At 29.4% G+C, this 15,237-nt stretch overlaps 2 protein-coding genes across 7 annotated transcripts in view; one reads left to right on the top strand and one right to left on the bottom strand.

The window, feature by feature from the left end:
• Positions 1–15,237, top strand: part of LOC130669669 (NADPH:adrenodoxin oxidoreductase, mitochondrial) — a 73,442-nt gene that overhangs the window by 28,474 nt on the left and 29,731 nt on the right. The window contains exon 1 of one of the 6 annotated variants that reach the window (XM_057472689.1): positions 3,200–3,338. The exons of 4 other annotated variants lie outside the window; for them this stretch is intronic. The gene's annotated coding sequence lies outside the window, so the exon portion shown is untranslated. Of the gene's footprint in view, positions 1–3,199; positions 3,339–15,237 lie in introns of those variants that run through there. One more of the 6 variants, XM_057472690.1, reaches the window with a different exon arrangement.
• Positions 1,388–15,046, bottom strand: LOC130669670 (uncharacterized). Its single transcript, XM_057472694.1, has 4 exons — positions 14,893–15,046; positions 14,657–14,800; positions 3,163–3,321; positions 1,388–1,673 (listed from the first exon to the last, which is right to left on the bottom strand). The coding sequence occupies exons 1-4, from the start codon at positions 14,941–14,943 to the stop codon at positions 1,530–1,532; spliced, it is 498 nt and encodes a 165-aa protein (XP_057328677.1). The 5' UTR covers positions 14,944–15,046; the 3' UTR covers positions 1,388–1,529.

The raw sequence follows: 15,237 nt of genomic DNA on the forward strand, positions 1-15,237 counted from the left end.
TATAAGAATTTACACCAAAAATAATAATATTTTTGATCGATTCGGAAAATAAAAATTTACTTGCACCAAGTAAACAATTATCTTCAAATTTTTATCTTGAATCAAAATTTTTTTTTTCACGTCAACATATTTTTACGCTTAAATCAAAAAATTTTCACTTGTCTCAAAAGTTCATATTTCTTAAAGTAAGAGATATTTTTTTTGGTGCAAGATACATTATTTTTTTGTATATAAAATTTCTCGGAACAAGTACTATTCTTTTCACGCAAGTATTTTTGTTTTCTCCGACTAAAATAACAAAAGTTGCTTAAGCCAAGAGAAAAAATTTCTTGGGAGAAAAGATCGATATGGAGAAGGGGAAAGTCCCCGGTGCTAGGCAGCAGCAGCGGAAGTAGTTCGGTACTTGCCACGAGATCGCGCCTACGATTTGTAGTGTCCCTGGTAAGACATTTATTTCAGAAATGTTATATTCCAAATTTCAATACGATTTTGTTCGAGTACTTCTCTGTCATTTGACAGAGCGACAAGTACCCTTTTGGATTGTACTATAGTATATCCTATAATACATCATGACTTTAATATTTAATATTAATGTTTACTTGAGTAATTTTTGATGAATAAATAAACTGACTCAATTTCATAGATTTTTCGGGAATAGATTGCTGAGGATTTGCCGCGTAAATACTCATACAAATATTCTTGAGTATACATAATAAAAACTTTTTGAATTCATGCTAAAAAATTCAATAATTTAGCATATAAACCTTAATCATTACTAAAGAAACTATAACTTAATCAATCTCATAAATTTTTTCGTTACTATATGGAAAATTACTGTACTCACATTGATTAATCAGTATAAAATCTTATATGATTACTTCAGATATCGTCTCATACAATCTTATTCATTTCCAAAATCTACGCAATTGTAAACTTTACATTTTTCGAAAACTTATAAATACTTATAATCACAAAATTACAGCTTCTGTTTCTTATAGATTCTGGTCATTTATATGAGAATTTTAAGAAATAATTTTTTTTATTGCACCATCTATGGGAAAATAATTGTATAAGAATTTTTGAGATTTTTCGCGGACAAATACTGATCGTTTTCTTATAGCCAATTTTTTTTATGAGATTTTAGAAGACCTTTTCCACAGGGAGCTTCATCAAAATCGTAATCATTCCAATGTTAGCATAGGAATGATTTCCATGCTAGCATAGCTAATGCTACCATTTAAGATCGGACAAATTACTATGTCAAATTTATAATGCGGCTAAAAAATCTGCGTCACCATGCTACATGATAATAATTACTATGTCACATTGGAGAATATATCATTCGTTTTTATCCGTGTGGTCAACATGGTTGAGCTTTATAACACTTTCTGAAATTTTATAAAATGTTTTTTTTACCGAGCAAGCTTAAAAACGCCATGAGAGTCGTTACTTTTATTAAGATTCATGATTATACAACGAAAAATAAGTAATTATCATAATAGTGTCGGTCCAAAAACTAACTTCACGTTTTATTGAATGCTGACGAATGTATGAAGTATTAATAATGGTTTCTCCTCCAATAAAATACTTAGTTCCACCAAGTATTTATTAGGTGGGAATTCATCTGGAAATGTATCTGTTGGCATTATATAACCTTCACTTCCATAAACACCCTAAAATATATTAGAATTAAGATTAGAACATTAGGTAACATGAGATTCAAAAATCAATACTGAATTTAAAATAACGATTTCATGGAAAATGTATTCAATGTAATAATAATCTCTCATGTCTTGAGCCTTGAGCAGATCTTCAGTAAGTCATGCGTAAGTAGCTACTGTAAGTTATACTAGTGCAAGAAATGCGTCAGACACTTTTTCATTGCACCGTGTTCAAGATATCTTTAATATTCTTGCGTACAATACCATGAGCAAGGCATACACAAATCTTGACATTGGTTTCTTGATACACGATCTTGCGAAAGACACATATGTAGAAAAAAACACTAACAGCTAGGGGTCTTGCTCAAGATACTTACTTCAGAATCTTGCTCAAATACATGTTACTAGTGTAATGGATTTTAGCGCAACCTTTAGCGACCAGTCAAACATTCGTTTTGCTTCCTTGTCCAGGTGTTCGACCAGTAAATAATATTGCACTTCTATATAAGTTATTTATATGATTATGGTTTTTACTATTTACACATAAGTAATTTTAACAACTACATAACTGACTTATGAGACTTTCTTTATGTTAGGAATAAGTAAGTGTAAATGTAAGTGTTGTCGTATGAATGCATGTGTGTCTGTGTGTCGATCATCCAGAATGTATATGGATATTAACTATTGCTACTTTAATTTAAAACACTGTGATTGAAGTTAGATAGGCAATTTATGATTTTATTGATCAAAATTTGATGCTATTTGAAACAGAATTATTTCTTTATAGCAATGATTCGTCAAAATTAAGAAAATTATCGTGCACCAATCGCTTAGTACTGTCAGAATTATCTTGGCCTTAATGAATAAAGACTTACTTAGAAAGAATTTCTATTGTCTTCATTTGATATTCGTTTTTTTCTTTCATGACTTTGAACTTGATACACGGAGAAAAATAGAGATAAAAAATCTGAAAACTGAAACGAATCAACTGATTTGAACGTTCTTGGTGGCAATCGATTATGAGTTATACGCAAAAACCCTAAAAAAAAATTTTTTATTCTTATTTTTCGTATAACTCGTAAACTACATGACCAATCGACTCCAAAATCTAATAAATTTTAAGTCTTGGTGAGTCCTGTCGATTGTCACTAAGAACGTTCAAATCGGTTGATTCGTTCCAAAGATATCGTCGGACAAAAAAAGTTGGCACACACATCCACACACACACGGACGGACATCGGGCGGGAAGTTAAAAATGTACGAATGTTTGTTGTGCTGTCGAACATACTTAAAACCGGAAGTCGAGTAATCAACAAGTTATTATGCATTGCTATAATTATAATTAGGAGCCTTTGGAAATTTTATACTAACAAAAGCTATCAGATACCATCATGGCATTGTACACCGTTCACTAAATCGTTATTCCAAAAGTAATAAGAATTCATTGAATCGTTATGTCACCTCAGAATTTTTCTATCTCTCATAGTCAATTATAACTTACAATTCCAGGTGGACAATCGTCTACAGAGAATCCAAATGCTTGAAAAAGCCGACCCATTATAATAGGTTCCTCGATTGCATCACACAAGTCCAGCTGTACATTAAATCCAGTGTCTACAACATATTCACCCATTGATGCACCCGTTAGTTTGAAACATCCCTAAAAATTAAGAAAAGGTAATCTTTTTTTGTTTATGAGCTATAAACTTGTGAATTCAGAAAGTTTAATTCTATTCAAAAAAAGGCTTCATGGTCTAATATCTAAAGTTGTTATCTTATGAGATATACAAAATTTAAATGTGTTAAAACTCAAAATATTTTCACATTATTATGTTTAGCGTATGAAAAATTTGATTTAATGTTCTCTCTAAAAGTAAATTGGTAAAATCTACTGGCAAATAGTAAATATTCACTAATTTTCACTAATTCCGTTTTAGAAAGTTGTTAAATAACCGTTCTTCGTACATTTTGCTTGTTCATAATAGAAGGGTAACTGAAAAAAACTTTGCACGCCTCAATCGCGAAAGCGTTGAATGTGCTTTACTGTCACTCTATCGCTCTCGCTCGTTTCACTGACTTCACTGACTTTGAATCCTCTCTACCTTCTTTATATTACACCAAAGTTCATAAAAATTTATACTATTTTAAAGGAAATTTCTTAAGGAACATTTTTCAATGTTATATTTAGTTAATTTATAATGAGATTAATTTAAAACAATTGATTTAGTCCGAAGTCCTTAGTGCGTCAATTGTGGTGTCCGGGCTCGTAAAAACACGATAACTTTCGAAAAACACAACTTGTCGACTTAATTTTTTTTTTTTTTATCACAAGAACCCTTTTGAAAATCACTATCTGAGTCCTTTTTGTTTAATTTTAATTAATAAAAAACGTAAAAAGTATAAAATAGAAGTAATGGTTAAAAATAAAATAAGCGATTGAGGTGTGCACTTTTGGATTTTCTGAAAAATAAGATTTATCATAAAATAATAAGCTAACTATTTTGAATTTTTTTTACCACTAAACGAAAACTTTTGAACCTTCCCGGGAAAAATGATCAGACCCGACCATGCCTGTTCATGTATGATCAGGCCTGAAATTAGACATGATCAGGCCTGATCATGTCTGAAGCGTTAGATACACTCAGGCCAGATCATGCCTGTTCATGTCTGAAGCGTTAAATATGCTCAGACCTGATCATACACTGACCGAAAGGTTATCTTGGTTCAAAGAGAATTATCTTGAGTCAAGAGAATATTTAGGAAAATGGAATAAATCTTGGTTGAAGAAAATTTTTTCTTAATTTTGATTATTTTGATTCAAAAAGTTATTTTTTCGACTCAAATGGGTTAAAGTTTTAAGTTAAAAATATATGATTTTAGTTCAAAAAGAAAAAATATTTTAAGAAAGTAAATTGTTTTTTGAATTTCTTCATTCATGTATATTGAATATTTTATTCTATGAAATTTAACTTCTCTACGTAAGGAGTCAGATTTCTTAAACCAACTAGTGGCTATTGCTTGAAACAAAAATAAAAAAAATTCAAGTCAAGAAAATCAAGCTCTTGGTTTTTTTCCATAGCAGCATTCGGATAACAGGAGCACTCGGGTCTATGCAGCTTCTCTACTTCGGACACTACTTTGTGTATACACGTAGACGCCCGAAGATCCCAAAAAAATGAAACGAGTCTGTTCAGCGCTGGCGCCGTATATGTGCAATTATATATTACACACCAATATTCTAATAGTATTAGTTTATTAATTATACAATTAACTAATTCATATACATAAATTGTTTTGAATTGAAGTGTTCGGTAAAAATGTGAGTTATTGTAGTTATTAGTCATTATATCTGGTGTTATTTCCTGATTTAAGTTAAGTTAAAGGGTGTCGTTTCAATCGCGAAAAAAGTAAGTTAATTTTTATTTATGCTGTTTTTAATCATATATCAGATAATCAAGTTTGTTTTCATTTCTAATCCTAAGTTCATATAAAATTGTTTCCTTTTTAGTGTGGTATCATGCAGTTCATAGTGTCAATGAAGCCAGGATAAATAACATAACCTTTAATTTATTTTCATAAACAAAAAAAATTTCTTATTGTAATAAAGAATCAAAATTTATTTTGATAATTAATTGTATATATTCTGAGAATTGAATTTTTAATAAAAACAATTAATTTGAAATTGAACTTATTTATTATATTTTAAAATAAAAGTATTTTTTATTTACATTGATGTATAATTTAGTTTTAAAATGAGTTTTTTATTTTTTAAATCTAAAATTAATCGTTCTAAGATGAAGTCTACATTTATTTTGAACTAAATGTTATCAAATCTTTAAATAAATTAATTTTTACTTGGAGTAAGTTAAATGTGCCTCCGTTTAAAAACTCGATGTATCGAAATGAATCGATATCGACTACATTCGAGAGAACGATGTTTTTAGAATGAGTTGGTATCTTCTAAAACCAAGAGCTAAATTTTCTTGAGCCAACCAAGTTGTTTTCTTGTTCGGAGAAACTAAAAACATTTAAAGCAAAAATTTATATTTTTAAATCAAAATTGAATTTCTTTATTGAAGAGCTTTATATACTCTAATTAAAAAAAAAAAAATTTTTACCAAGAGAAAATTTTTTCAAACAAGAAAAGAGGATATTTTAATTTAAGAATTTATTTTTGGAAACGATTTTCTTCTTGACCCAAGAATTCCTTTTTTTGTGTGTACCTGACCATGCCTGTTCATGTCTGAAGCGTTAAATACGCTCAGGCCTGATCATACCTGTCCATGCCTGTTCATGTCTGCTCATGTCTGTTCATAGATATAAAATTTTGTTGACCAAGTATCTATCACCTATAAGATTTTTATTACTTAAAGTTCATACAAAAATTACTTTTCAACTAAATCTCTTAGGTCAGCGGGTAGCGGGTTAAACTTTCGAGCGCAAGGTCCACGGTTCAAATCCTGCACACGCCCGAATTTTTCATTTTTATAGAAATAATTATATATAATTGCATATAGTTATACATAATTATATATAATTATAAAGAGCCATTTTTTATTAGTATATTACTACCCTAGGCCAGAAAGGCTTCGCCTCGGCATCTATATTCCTTGCGTCAGAGCATCCAACTTTTTGGCCGTGGGTTGTATACTATTTTTCTTGATCTCCAACTGAAAGTACGGAAATACGGACAAAGGTGGGGGGAGGGGGCGGCCCGCCTGACTGTTGCAAAGCCGAGGCGAAGCCGAGGTTTTGCTGGTCGGGGCGGGCTAAAAAAAAAAATTTGAAAAATACACTTTTTAAAAAATTTCAATGGCTTTCAACTCTCATAACTGCAGTTATACGCGTATCAAAATTATATTAATTAATTAAGAAAAAATTAAAACCTTAATTAAAAAAGGGAAAACGTAGTCGTGATTTCGCTAAGATATAGATTAAAAAAAAAATTACTTGCAGTTGATATCAATTGGAAGCTGAACAGACTTGTAAAATAAATTTCAGTGAAATCTTCATGTCAATTTTATAATTCGAATTTTCAAATTTTGTAGGCTAAAATTTATTCAACAAATTTCGTTTAACTCCTGATTGATATCAATTGCAAGTCATTTTTTAAAAATTGTATACCTCGGTGAAATTACGACTACGTTATCCTTTTTTCAATTAAGGTTTTAATTTTTTTTTAATTAATTAATAAAATTTTAATATGGTTATAACAGTTGAAAGCTATTGAAATTTCTTAAAAAGCGGGGGCTACGGTCTGAGAATGTCCTTAATATATCTCAGTAGTATTAACTCTTGAAAATTATAGGAAATATCACGATTTAAAATGATCTGTGTTGGTTATGTTGAGCTGTCAGTACGCCGGCACTGTATACTATACATTTTATAGTGTATTACTCATGTGTGAGTATACTGACACAAGCGCGCTTGTGAATATAGTTACACGACTGAGCCAGAAAAAAAACGTAGTCCACCAGAGCGCGCTGTAATTCGTGTAAGCCACAAAAGTTGTTCTTTCTGGAGCAAAAGGCAGCCAGGAAGTCCGTACTTTCGGGTCGGGGATCAAGAAAAATTAATTTATAAAAAAATTTATCAATGCCCAGATCGCACCACGAGGAGGTATCATCAATAGAAAAAATTCAACTCGAATTCGCGCCAAGTATAAAAATAGATCGATCATCAAGTACCGTCAACGCTTTCACGCTTAAAGTGTGCAATTTTTATTTCAACACAAGCACATTTATGCTTGTATCTCTGAAAGTATTAAAGATAATGTCTTGTTTGTTTGAAATTCATTTTTCTGAAAGTGAATTACAATAAAATGCATTGCAAAAAAAAATCGGTCTATCGGTTGACCCTGCGGGCCAGCCCCAAAACTTCCCGCTGTTATCAAGCTCCTTGAGCTCGTAAACATTATTGTGAATACATTTTCGAGCTCGAAAATACTTTTGTCTGCCATTGTTTTCGAAAAAACCATTTTTTAGCATTTCTTTCTCCCACGATATCTCGCAAATGAATTAACCGATTTTGATGGTTGAGGCGTCAATTGATGCGTTTTTTTATGTTCTAGAGCTATTTAGATTTTGAAATCGAGTGATTCGATTTTTTTGTAGATATCCGACAAAAAACGTTTTTCACTATTTTTGTTATCAACGATATCTCGTAAACGAATTGACCGATTAAGACGGTTGTGGTGGCAATCGACGTGGTTTATCAAGTTCTAAAGCTGATCAAATTTTGAAATCGATTTATCGAGTCGTTTTTGAGAAATTTCAAAAAAACCAAAAAAAAAATTTTTTTTGAATTCTTTCGTCAACAGTTTCTCTTGAACGAATGAACCGATTTTGATGGTTGAAGTGGTATTCGACGCGGCTTATAAAGTTTTAGAGCCGATTAGATTTTGGAATCAATCCATCCTGAAAATTAAAAGTTATCGAAATAAAACATTTTTGAAGAAATTTTATTTTTGAAATATCTCCGAACTCAACTTACCGATTAAGCTCAAATTTTTACAACTTCAAGATATTAACAAGCCGCGTCGAATGACACCTCAAAGATCAAAATCGGTTTATTTGTTCAAGAGTTATGAATATTTACATACAGGCCTAGGTACGTACACACATACATATACTCGGTCATCATCGTGAAATTAGTCAGGATAGCTTCCTAGAACCTCAAAACGTCAAAATATGATAGAAATTCGGTTTTTGCAAATCGGACCGAAACCAATAACTTCCCGAAGTTTTGGAAATTTTCAATTTTCTTAGCGGGAAGTTAAAAAAAAATTTTTTGAATTTTTTAAATTTCTAAATTCGATATCCCGGGAAAAAATGATTTTGCCTAATTATATATAATTATATATAAGACCTTATATATAATTAGATCTAAAAATTGGCCAGGTCTAATTATATATAATCATATATAAGTTATATATACTCATATATAATTAGATATGATTATGTATAATACATATACACTAACCCAGGTAGAAAATTGTCTTAGTCGGACAAGTTTGAAACTTCAAAATAGCTTTATTTTAGCTTAACATCTAAGTCTTGTTTTGTAAGCTTTATTCTAGGTTGTTATTAGGATGAATTCTATGACAAGTCTTTAGAGTGTAACTAACCTTCAAATATACCTTGCTGTTAGCTCTTTTTCCACGCGTATGATAAGATTTGTTCTAAGCTTGGATTCTAAACTTAAAACTACCTTATCTGCTAACATTACTCCAAGCGTACATCGAAAACTGAAGTTTGAGGTTAATTAGGAGTTTGTGTTATTGTTTATAAGTGATAAATAAGTTCAATTTTATTTGCAACATATATAAAGAAAAATATTTACTAAGCAAGTAAGTTTTGATTTTTTTTTAATTTATTGAATCACAAGTTTTTAATGCTCATTATAAAAAAATTTGAATTTTTTAAAACGTCCTTACTCTCTTAAGTTAAATCAGTAAAAATGTTACTGATTTTTTCAGTAGTTACAAAATTTACTGAAAGATCAGTAGCTTTGAATAAATTTACTGACTAATCAGTGAATTTAGCTTCACAGCAGTAAAGAGTGCCATCTACTTGGAAGCTTGTTTGTTAGACAGAGGTTGATTGCAAGTTATAATCAAAGTTTATCATTTATATTGCACTATTATTAGGGTAAGTTTAAAATATTTCAACAAACAAAAGTTAATTTATAATTTATATACTAATAAAACTTATTTATTTTTCTCTATTGAATGTGACTAGAATAATTCTGAAATGTCTTTGTAGTTGATTTATATATCTAAGGTAATGCATAACCTCAAATCGTCTAATTAATTATTTTATGTTTTTAAATAAATATTATTATTATTTTCAGATAAATGTTTACACGGTGTCATCAAAACCACTAGGGAAAATATATATAACACTACACATTTAATGCCCAATATCTGATGTTTGTGTACAAAAAAAAAAATAATAAAAAATTTTTCTTTGTAAACATGTTTTCATACTTAAATTACCAAATCTATTCTAGCTAAGAATAAGATATATTTTTAACCTTATAGTAAGCTAAATTGTCACTGTTTATGCAAGCTAAAACTGCAAGCTTTATGTTAGCGATCCAAAGCGTTACCAACTAACCTTGTGTTAACCATAGTTTGTTGGCTAATTTTAGGCTAAAACTGATAAAATTAGCTTAATACAAGCTAATTCCATTGATGACTTTCTACCTGGGAATGGAAAAAATTAAAGGATCAAAAAAAAATTCTAAATTTTTAGGCGATTTTCAACAGGCTCTAACTTTGAGAGAAATGGTCGCACAAGAAAAAAAAAAAAAGGAAATTGTAGCTTCAAGTATCTACTTTTTGGATTAGAACTTTAAAATTTTTTAGCGTCAGCAGTTTTTGAGTAATCTTAGAAAAACTAACGGCAAAAAAATTTTCAAATTTTTTTAATTTTTTCTTTTTGGTCTTCGGGCGTGGAAAAAATTATTTTTGCTTAACCACTATAAGGGTCGGATAACGTGATTATTCAGCTTTAATTTCTTTTTTTATGGACCTTGATACGTCCACTTCTCGCCGAGATATCGGTCTTCAAATGGAAAAGGATCCTTTTGTCTTTGATTATCGATATCTCAGAAACCAATGATCGCACAGAAAGTTGATGGTGGGTTTTAAAAACTTGAATAAATTCCCTTCAACGATTAGCCATTGCTTTTGAAAAAAAAAAATTTTTCCTATCGCCACATGAATTTAAAAATGCAACAAAAAAAGGGCTTTTTGTGGTTTTTTAGAAAATCAATCGCTGAAACGAAAATATTGTGGAAATCGACAATGTTGACTGTGCATTTTACAGTTCAATATGTCCACAAAAACCCTGCAGAGAGCCAGATTAATCCAACGAGCCGTTTTTTTGTTTCACGCGATCAAATTTTTAAAAAAATTAAAGGATCACGTTTTTTGCTCTGAAAAGCTCATAATCTTAAACAAGATGAAAACAAACATTTTAGCGGAGCTTTGTCCACAATTTTATTGCAGACAGTGCTTGAATTTCCAAAAAAGAAAAAACTTTTTTTTTCGAAACAAAAATTTCAAAAAAAAAAAATTTTTTTTGAATTTAATGACTGAGAGATCAGTAAAATCACGGAATGCAGCGACGTAAACGTGTTAAAAATTAGAGGATGTTGGTTTTGTAAATTTCCAAAAGTTATTCCAAAAAAAAATTTTTTTGAAAAAATTTTTTTTTTGAAATTTTTGTTTCGAAAAAAAAAGTTTTTTCTTTTTTGGAAATTCAAGCACTGTCTGCAATAAAATTGTGGACAAAGCTCCGCTAAAATGTTTGTTTTCATCTTGTTTAAGATTATGAGCTTTTCAGAGCAAAAAACGTGATCCTTTAATTTTTTTAAAAATTTGATCGCGTGAAACAAAAAAACGGCTGGTTTGATTAATCTGGCTCTCTGCAGGGTTTTTGTGGACATATTGAACTGTAAAATGCACAGTCAACATTATTGATTTCCACAATATTTTCGTTTCAGCGATTGATTTTCTAAAAAACCACAAAAAGCCCTTTTTTTGTTGCATTTTTAAATTCATGTGACGATAGGAAAAATTTTTTTTTTTTAAAAGCACTGGCTAATCGTTGAAGGGAATTTATTCAAGTTTTTAAAACCCACCATCAACTTTCTGTGCGATCATTGGTTTCTGAGATATCGATAATCAAAGACAAAAGGATCCTTTTCCATTTGAAGACCGATATCTCGGCGAGAAGTGGACGTATCAAGGTCCATAAAAAAAGAAATCAAAGCTGAATAATCAAGTTATCCGACCCTTATAGTGGCTAAGCAAAAATAATTTTTTCCACGCCCGGAGACCAAAAAAAAAAAATTTTTTAAAATTTGAAAATTTTTTTGCCGTTAGTTTTTCTAAGATTACTCAAAAACTGCTGACGCTAAAAAATTTTAAAGTTCTAATCCAAAAAGTAGATACTTGAAGCTACAATTTCCTTTTTTTTTTTTTCTTGTACGACCATTTCTCTCAAAGTTAGAGCCTGTTGAAAATCGCCTAAAAATTTAGAATTTTTTTTTGATCCTTTAATTTTTTCCATTAGTGTATATCATATCGCATCAAAACCAAATCTATTATTGAGCATGTAATTCCTATAAAAGAAAGTGATAGGAGAATGCTGATCAATTATTCCAATGTTAAAATATTAACACAACTCATAAGAGTTGAAAATTATGTATGCAAAAAACCAAACACTTTAAAAACTGTTTGGTAACTGGGTATTATTAACTATACATAAGTTTATTACTTTTTTAACAGACTGAAAAATATAATGTAACCCTTCGTAAATATTTTAAAATTATAATTTATAGTAAAATTGTAATCATTATTTCTGTAAATATACACCTAAAACTATAATGCATTTAACGAGTATTGATCATTAAATATCAATAAAGACCATAGAGCATCTAATATATTAAATAAGAAAAACTAAATATTAAATATTCTATAAATAAAATATTAACTTATATATATACACTAATGCATAAAATTAAAGGAGCAGAAAAATTTTATAAATTTTTTAGTGATTTTTGGAAGGCTGTAACTTGGTGAAAAAAAATCGTATCGAAAATTTAAAAAAAGCATTTTATAGCTTGAAATGATTATTGCGCAAACATGAGAAATACCGCGAGCCACAAAATTTCTAAATTTTTTTTTTTTGTCCGAAGAGCCCACGGACCGCGGAAAAATTCTTTCAACTAAACGAATGCATACATCGTTTAGCAAATTTATTCAGCTTCAATTTGGTTTTTTTTTTAACCCCGTAAGACGATTTGTCGCAGAGATATCAGCCTTCAAACAGAAAATGATCCTTTTGGCTTTGATCTTCGATATTTCAGGTACCAATGATCGCACAGAAAGTTAAAGGGCGGCGTTGAAAACTTGAATAAATTCCCTACAAGACCCTGTCATCAAAAAAAATCGAAGAAAAAAAAAATTTGAAACTTGTTTTTTGTGTTCTAAATTTTTTTTTTGACATTTTTTGGAAATTTTTTATTTTTTTTGTCATTTCCTTGCATTTGCTGAGTTACCAACGCAAAAATTTGAGAAAAGTCGAAAAAAAAAAATTTTTTCATTTTGATTATGATTGCACAATTAAAGGAACAAAACTTGCTCCTTTAATTGTTTAGCTAAAATTTGATCGATGATTCCCAAAAAACGGTTCCATGGATCAATTTAAAAATTTACAGGGGTCTTGGGGGTACATTAAGCTAAAAAAGTCCCTGGCAACATTATTTTTTTTATCGATATTTGCAGAGTAGCGGTTGATTTACTAAAAAACCAAAAAAAGTCATTTTTTTGTACTTTCTTCTAATGGATGTTAAAAATAAAAAAAATTTTTTTTTTCAAAAAATGATGACAGGGTCTTGTAGGGAATTTATTCAAGTTTTCAACGCCGCCCTTCAACTTTCTGTGTGATCATTGGTACCTGAAATATCGAAGATCAAAGCCAAAAGGATCATTTTCTGTTTGAAGGCTGATATCTCTGCGACAAATCGTCTTACGGGGTTAAAAAAAAAACCAAATTGAAGCTGAATAAATTTGCTAAACGATGTATGCATCCGTTTAGTTGAAAGAATTTTTCCGCGGTCCGTGGGCTCTTCGGAAAAAAAAAAAAAAATTTAGAAATTTTTTGGCTCGCGGTATTTCTCATGTTTGCGCAATAATCGGAGCTTTTAAAAAATTTTGAAAAAAATACACTTAAACTAGGGATTTCAAGCTATAAAATGCTTTTTTTAAATTTTCGATACGATTTTTTTTTCACCAAGTTACAGCCTTCCAAAAATCACTAAAAAATTTATAAAATTTTTCTGCTCCTTTAATTTTTTGCATTAGTGTATATATATATATATGTATATATGTATATGTATATATATATATATATATATATATATATATATATATATATATATATATATATATATATATATAGTTAATTTTAATTTGATTATATATAGATCTAAAGATCTAAAATATAATAAAAATTACTATATATGGGTCTATATAGTTCAGGTCTAATCAGATCTAATTATATATAAGGCTATATATACTTTTATATAGGTCTATATATAACCATATATATTCTATATATAATCATATATCATTAGGCAAAATCATTTTTTTCCCGGTATAATTAGGTCTAATTATATATAAGGCTATATATACTTATATATAGGTCTATATATAACCATATATAATTATATATAGGTCTATATATAACCATATATAATTATATATAATACCATATATAATTATATATATTCCATATATAATCATATATAATTATATATAATTAGGCAAAATCATTTTTTCCCGGGATCTTGAAAACTAAGAGAGATCAAAAATTTTATCCCTAAAATAAAGTCTTACTTCGTCGAGTTCTACATAAATTCGTGGTTATTTGGCAGTGCCACGGGAACCATAGACTTGCCGTGCTTTTATATATGGCCATATATGATTTATTTTCTCGGGTAAACGTACTAAAGACTGCATAGAAACAAGAAAATTTTTTTTTTAGTTTTTAAAAGGGGGTTAGCAATTGAAGCAGGATTTTATTAGAGTTCTTCAATAGTATATACGAAAATTCGTTCTATAGAACTGATTTTCTAAAAATAATATAAGTCTGTGTTGAAACGTAACAAAATGTTTAATCTCTATTTTATAATATAAAAGACATGAAATATATGTGAAACCAAACTATTTGTAATGTGATTGGCTATAAGAGCTTAAAACAGCATAAAAATATACGCAACTGACACAGTAATATACATTAAAATAAATATATGAAAAACGACACACTCGCGCTTTTGCGGGCGAAACATGTACGCTAGTAATATAATTAATATGACTCAAAAATTCATTAAGATGAGAAAAAACTTTACTGTTATTGAGAAAAAAAAAAATGATAATCGTAAAATGAGTAATAACAAAAATAACAGTGAAAAACAATAATTACTTGAGATTCTATCGGAACTGGTTTAAGGATCGAAACGTTTACGACCAATGCATTTTGATCATTTATAAAAGTGTCAGGTTCTTCGAAATATTCCTCACTGTAAAATGGACAAGTCATATCCTCGAAAACTATATTCATGGCTCCCTAGAAATTATATTAACGACAATATATTTACTGCGAAAAAAAAAATAATAATAAGTAGAATATACAATTGACATTATCATTAAATATATTACCTGTATGCCAAACGATTGAGAAATAACAACTATAGCGATTAGTACTATCATATTTTCTTGTAAAATGTAATACCTACGAAATACTACAGTATCTATGATCCATATAATTGTAATCAGCCTTATATTATATCGAGGGAGAGATTGTAATTAGATCGAAAATTCCAGACCACCGGTGACGTAAACGAACACTAAACTATTGTCGCAAAATCAATCAGCATCAACGGAAAATTATAATATATAAATGATAATAAGTAAATAATCAGTGAATCAACCTTGGATGAAGTCTTTGTGTATTGATAATTATAAAAGAAGAGAAAAAAATGTCACGAAATTCAGAACTTATGT

This window comes from Microplitis mediator, chromosome 6 (genome assembly GCF_029852145.1).
Source record: "Microplitis mediator isolate UGA2020A chromosome 6, iyMicMedi2.1, whole genome shotgun sequence".
NCBI classification, from domain to species: domain Eukaryota; kingdom Metazoa; phylum Arthropoda; class Insecta; order Hymenoptera; family Braconidae; genus Microplitis; species Microplitis mediator.

Coding starts and splice junctions, on each gene's coding strand:
- LOC130669670 (XM_057472694.1), bottom strand. CDS start 14,943: ATGATAGTACTAATCGCTATAGTTGTTATTTCTCAATCGTTTGGCATA. Junction 14,801..14,892: donor CTCAATCGTTTGGCATACAG/GTAATATATTTA, acceptor TATAATTTCTAG/GGAGCCATGAATATAGTTTT. Junction 3,322..14,656: donor CAGTTCCGATAGAATCTCAA/GTAATTATTGTT, acceptor CTTAATTTTTAG/GGATGTTTCAAACTAACGGG.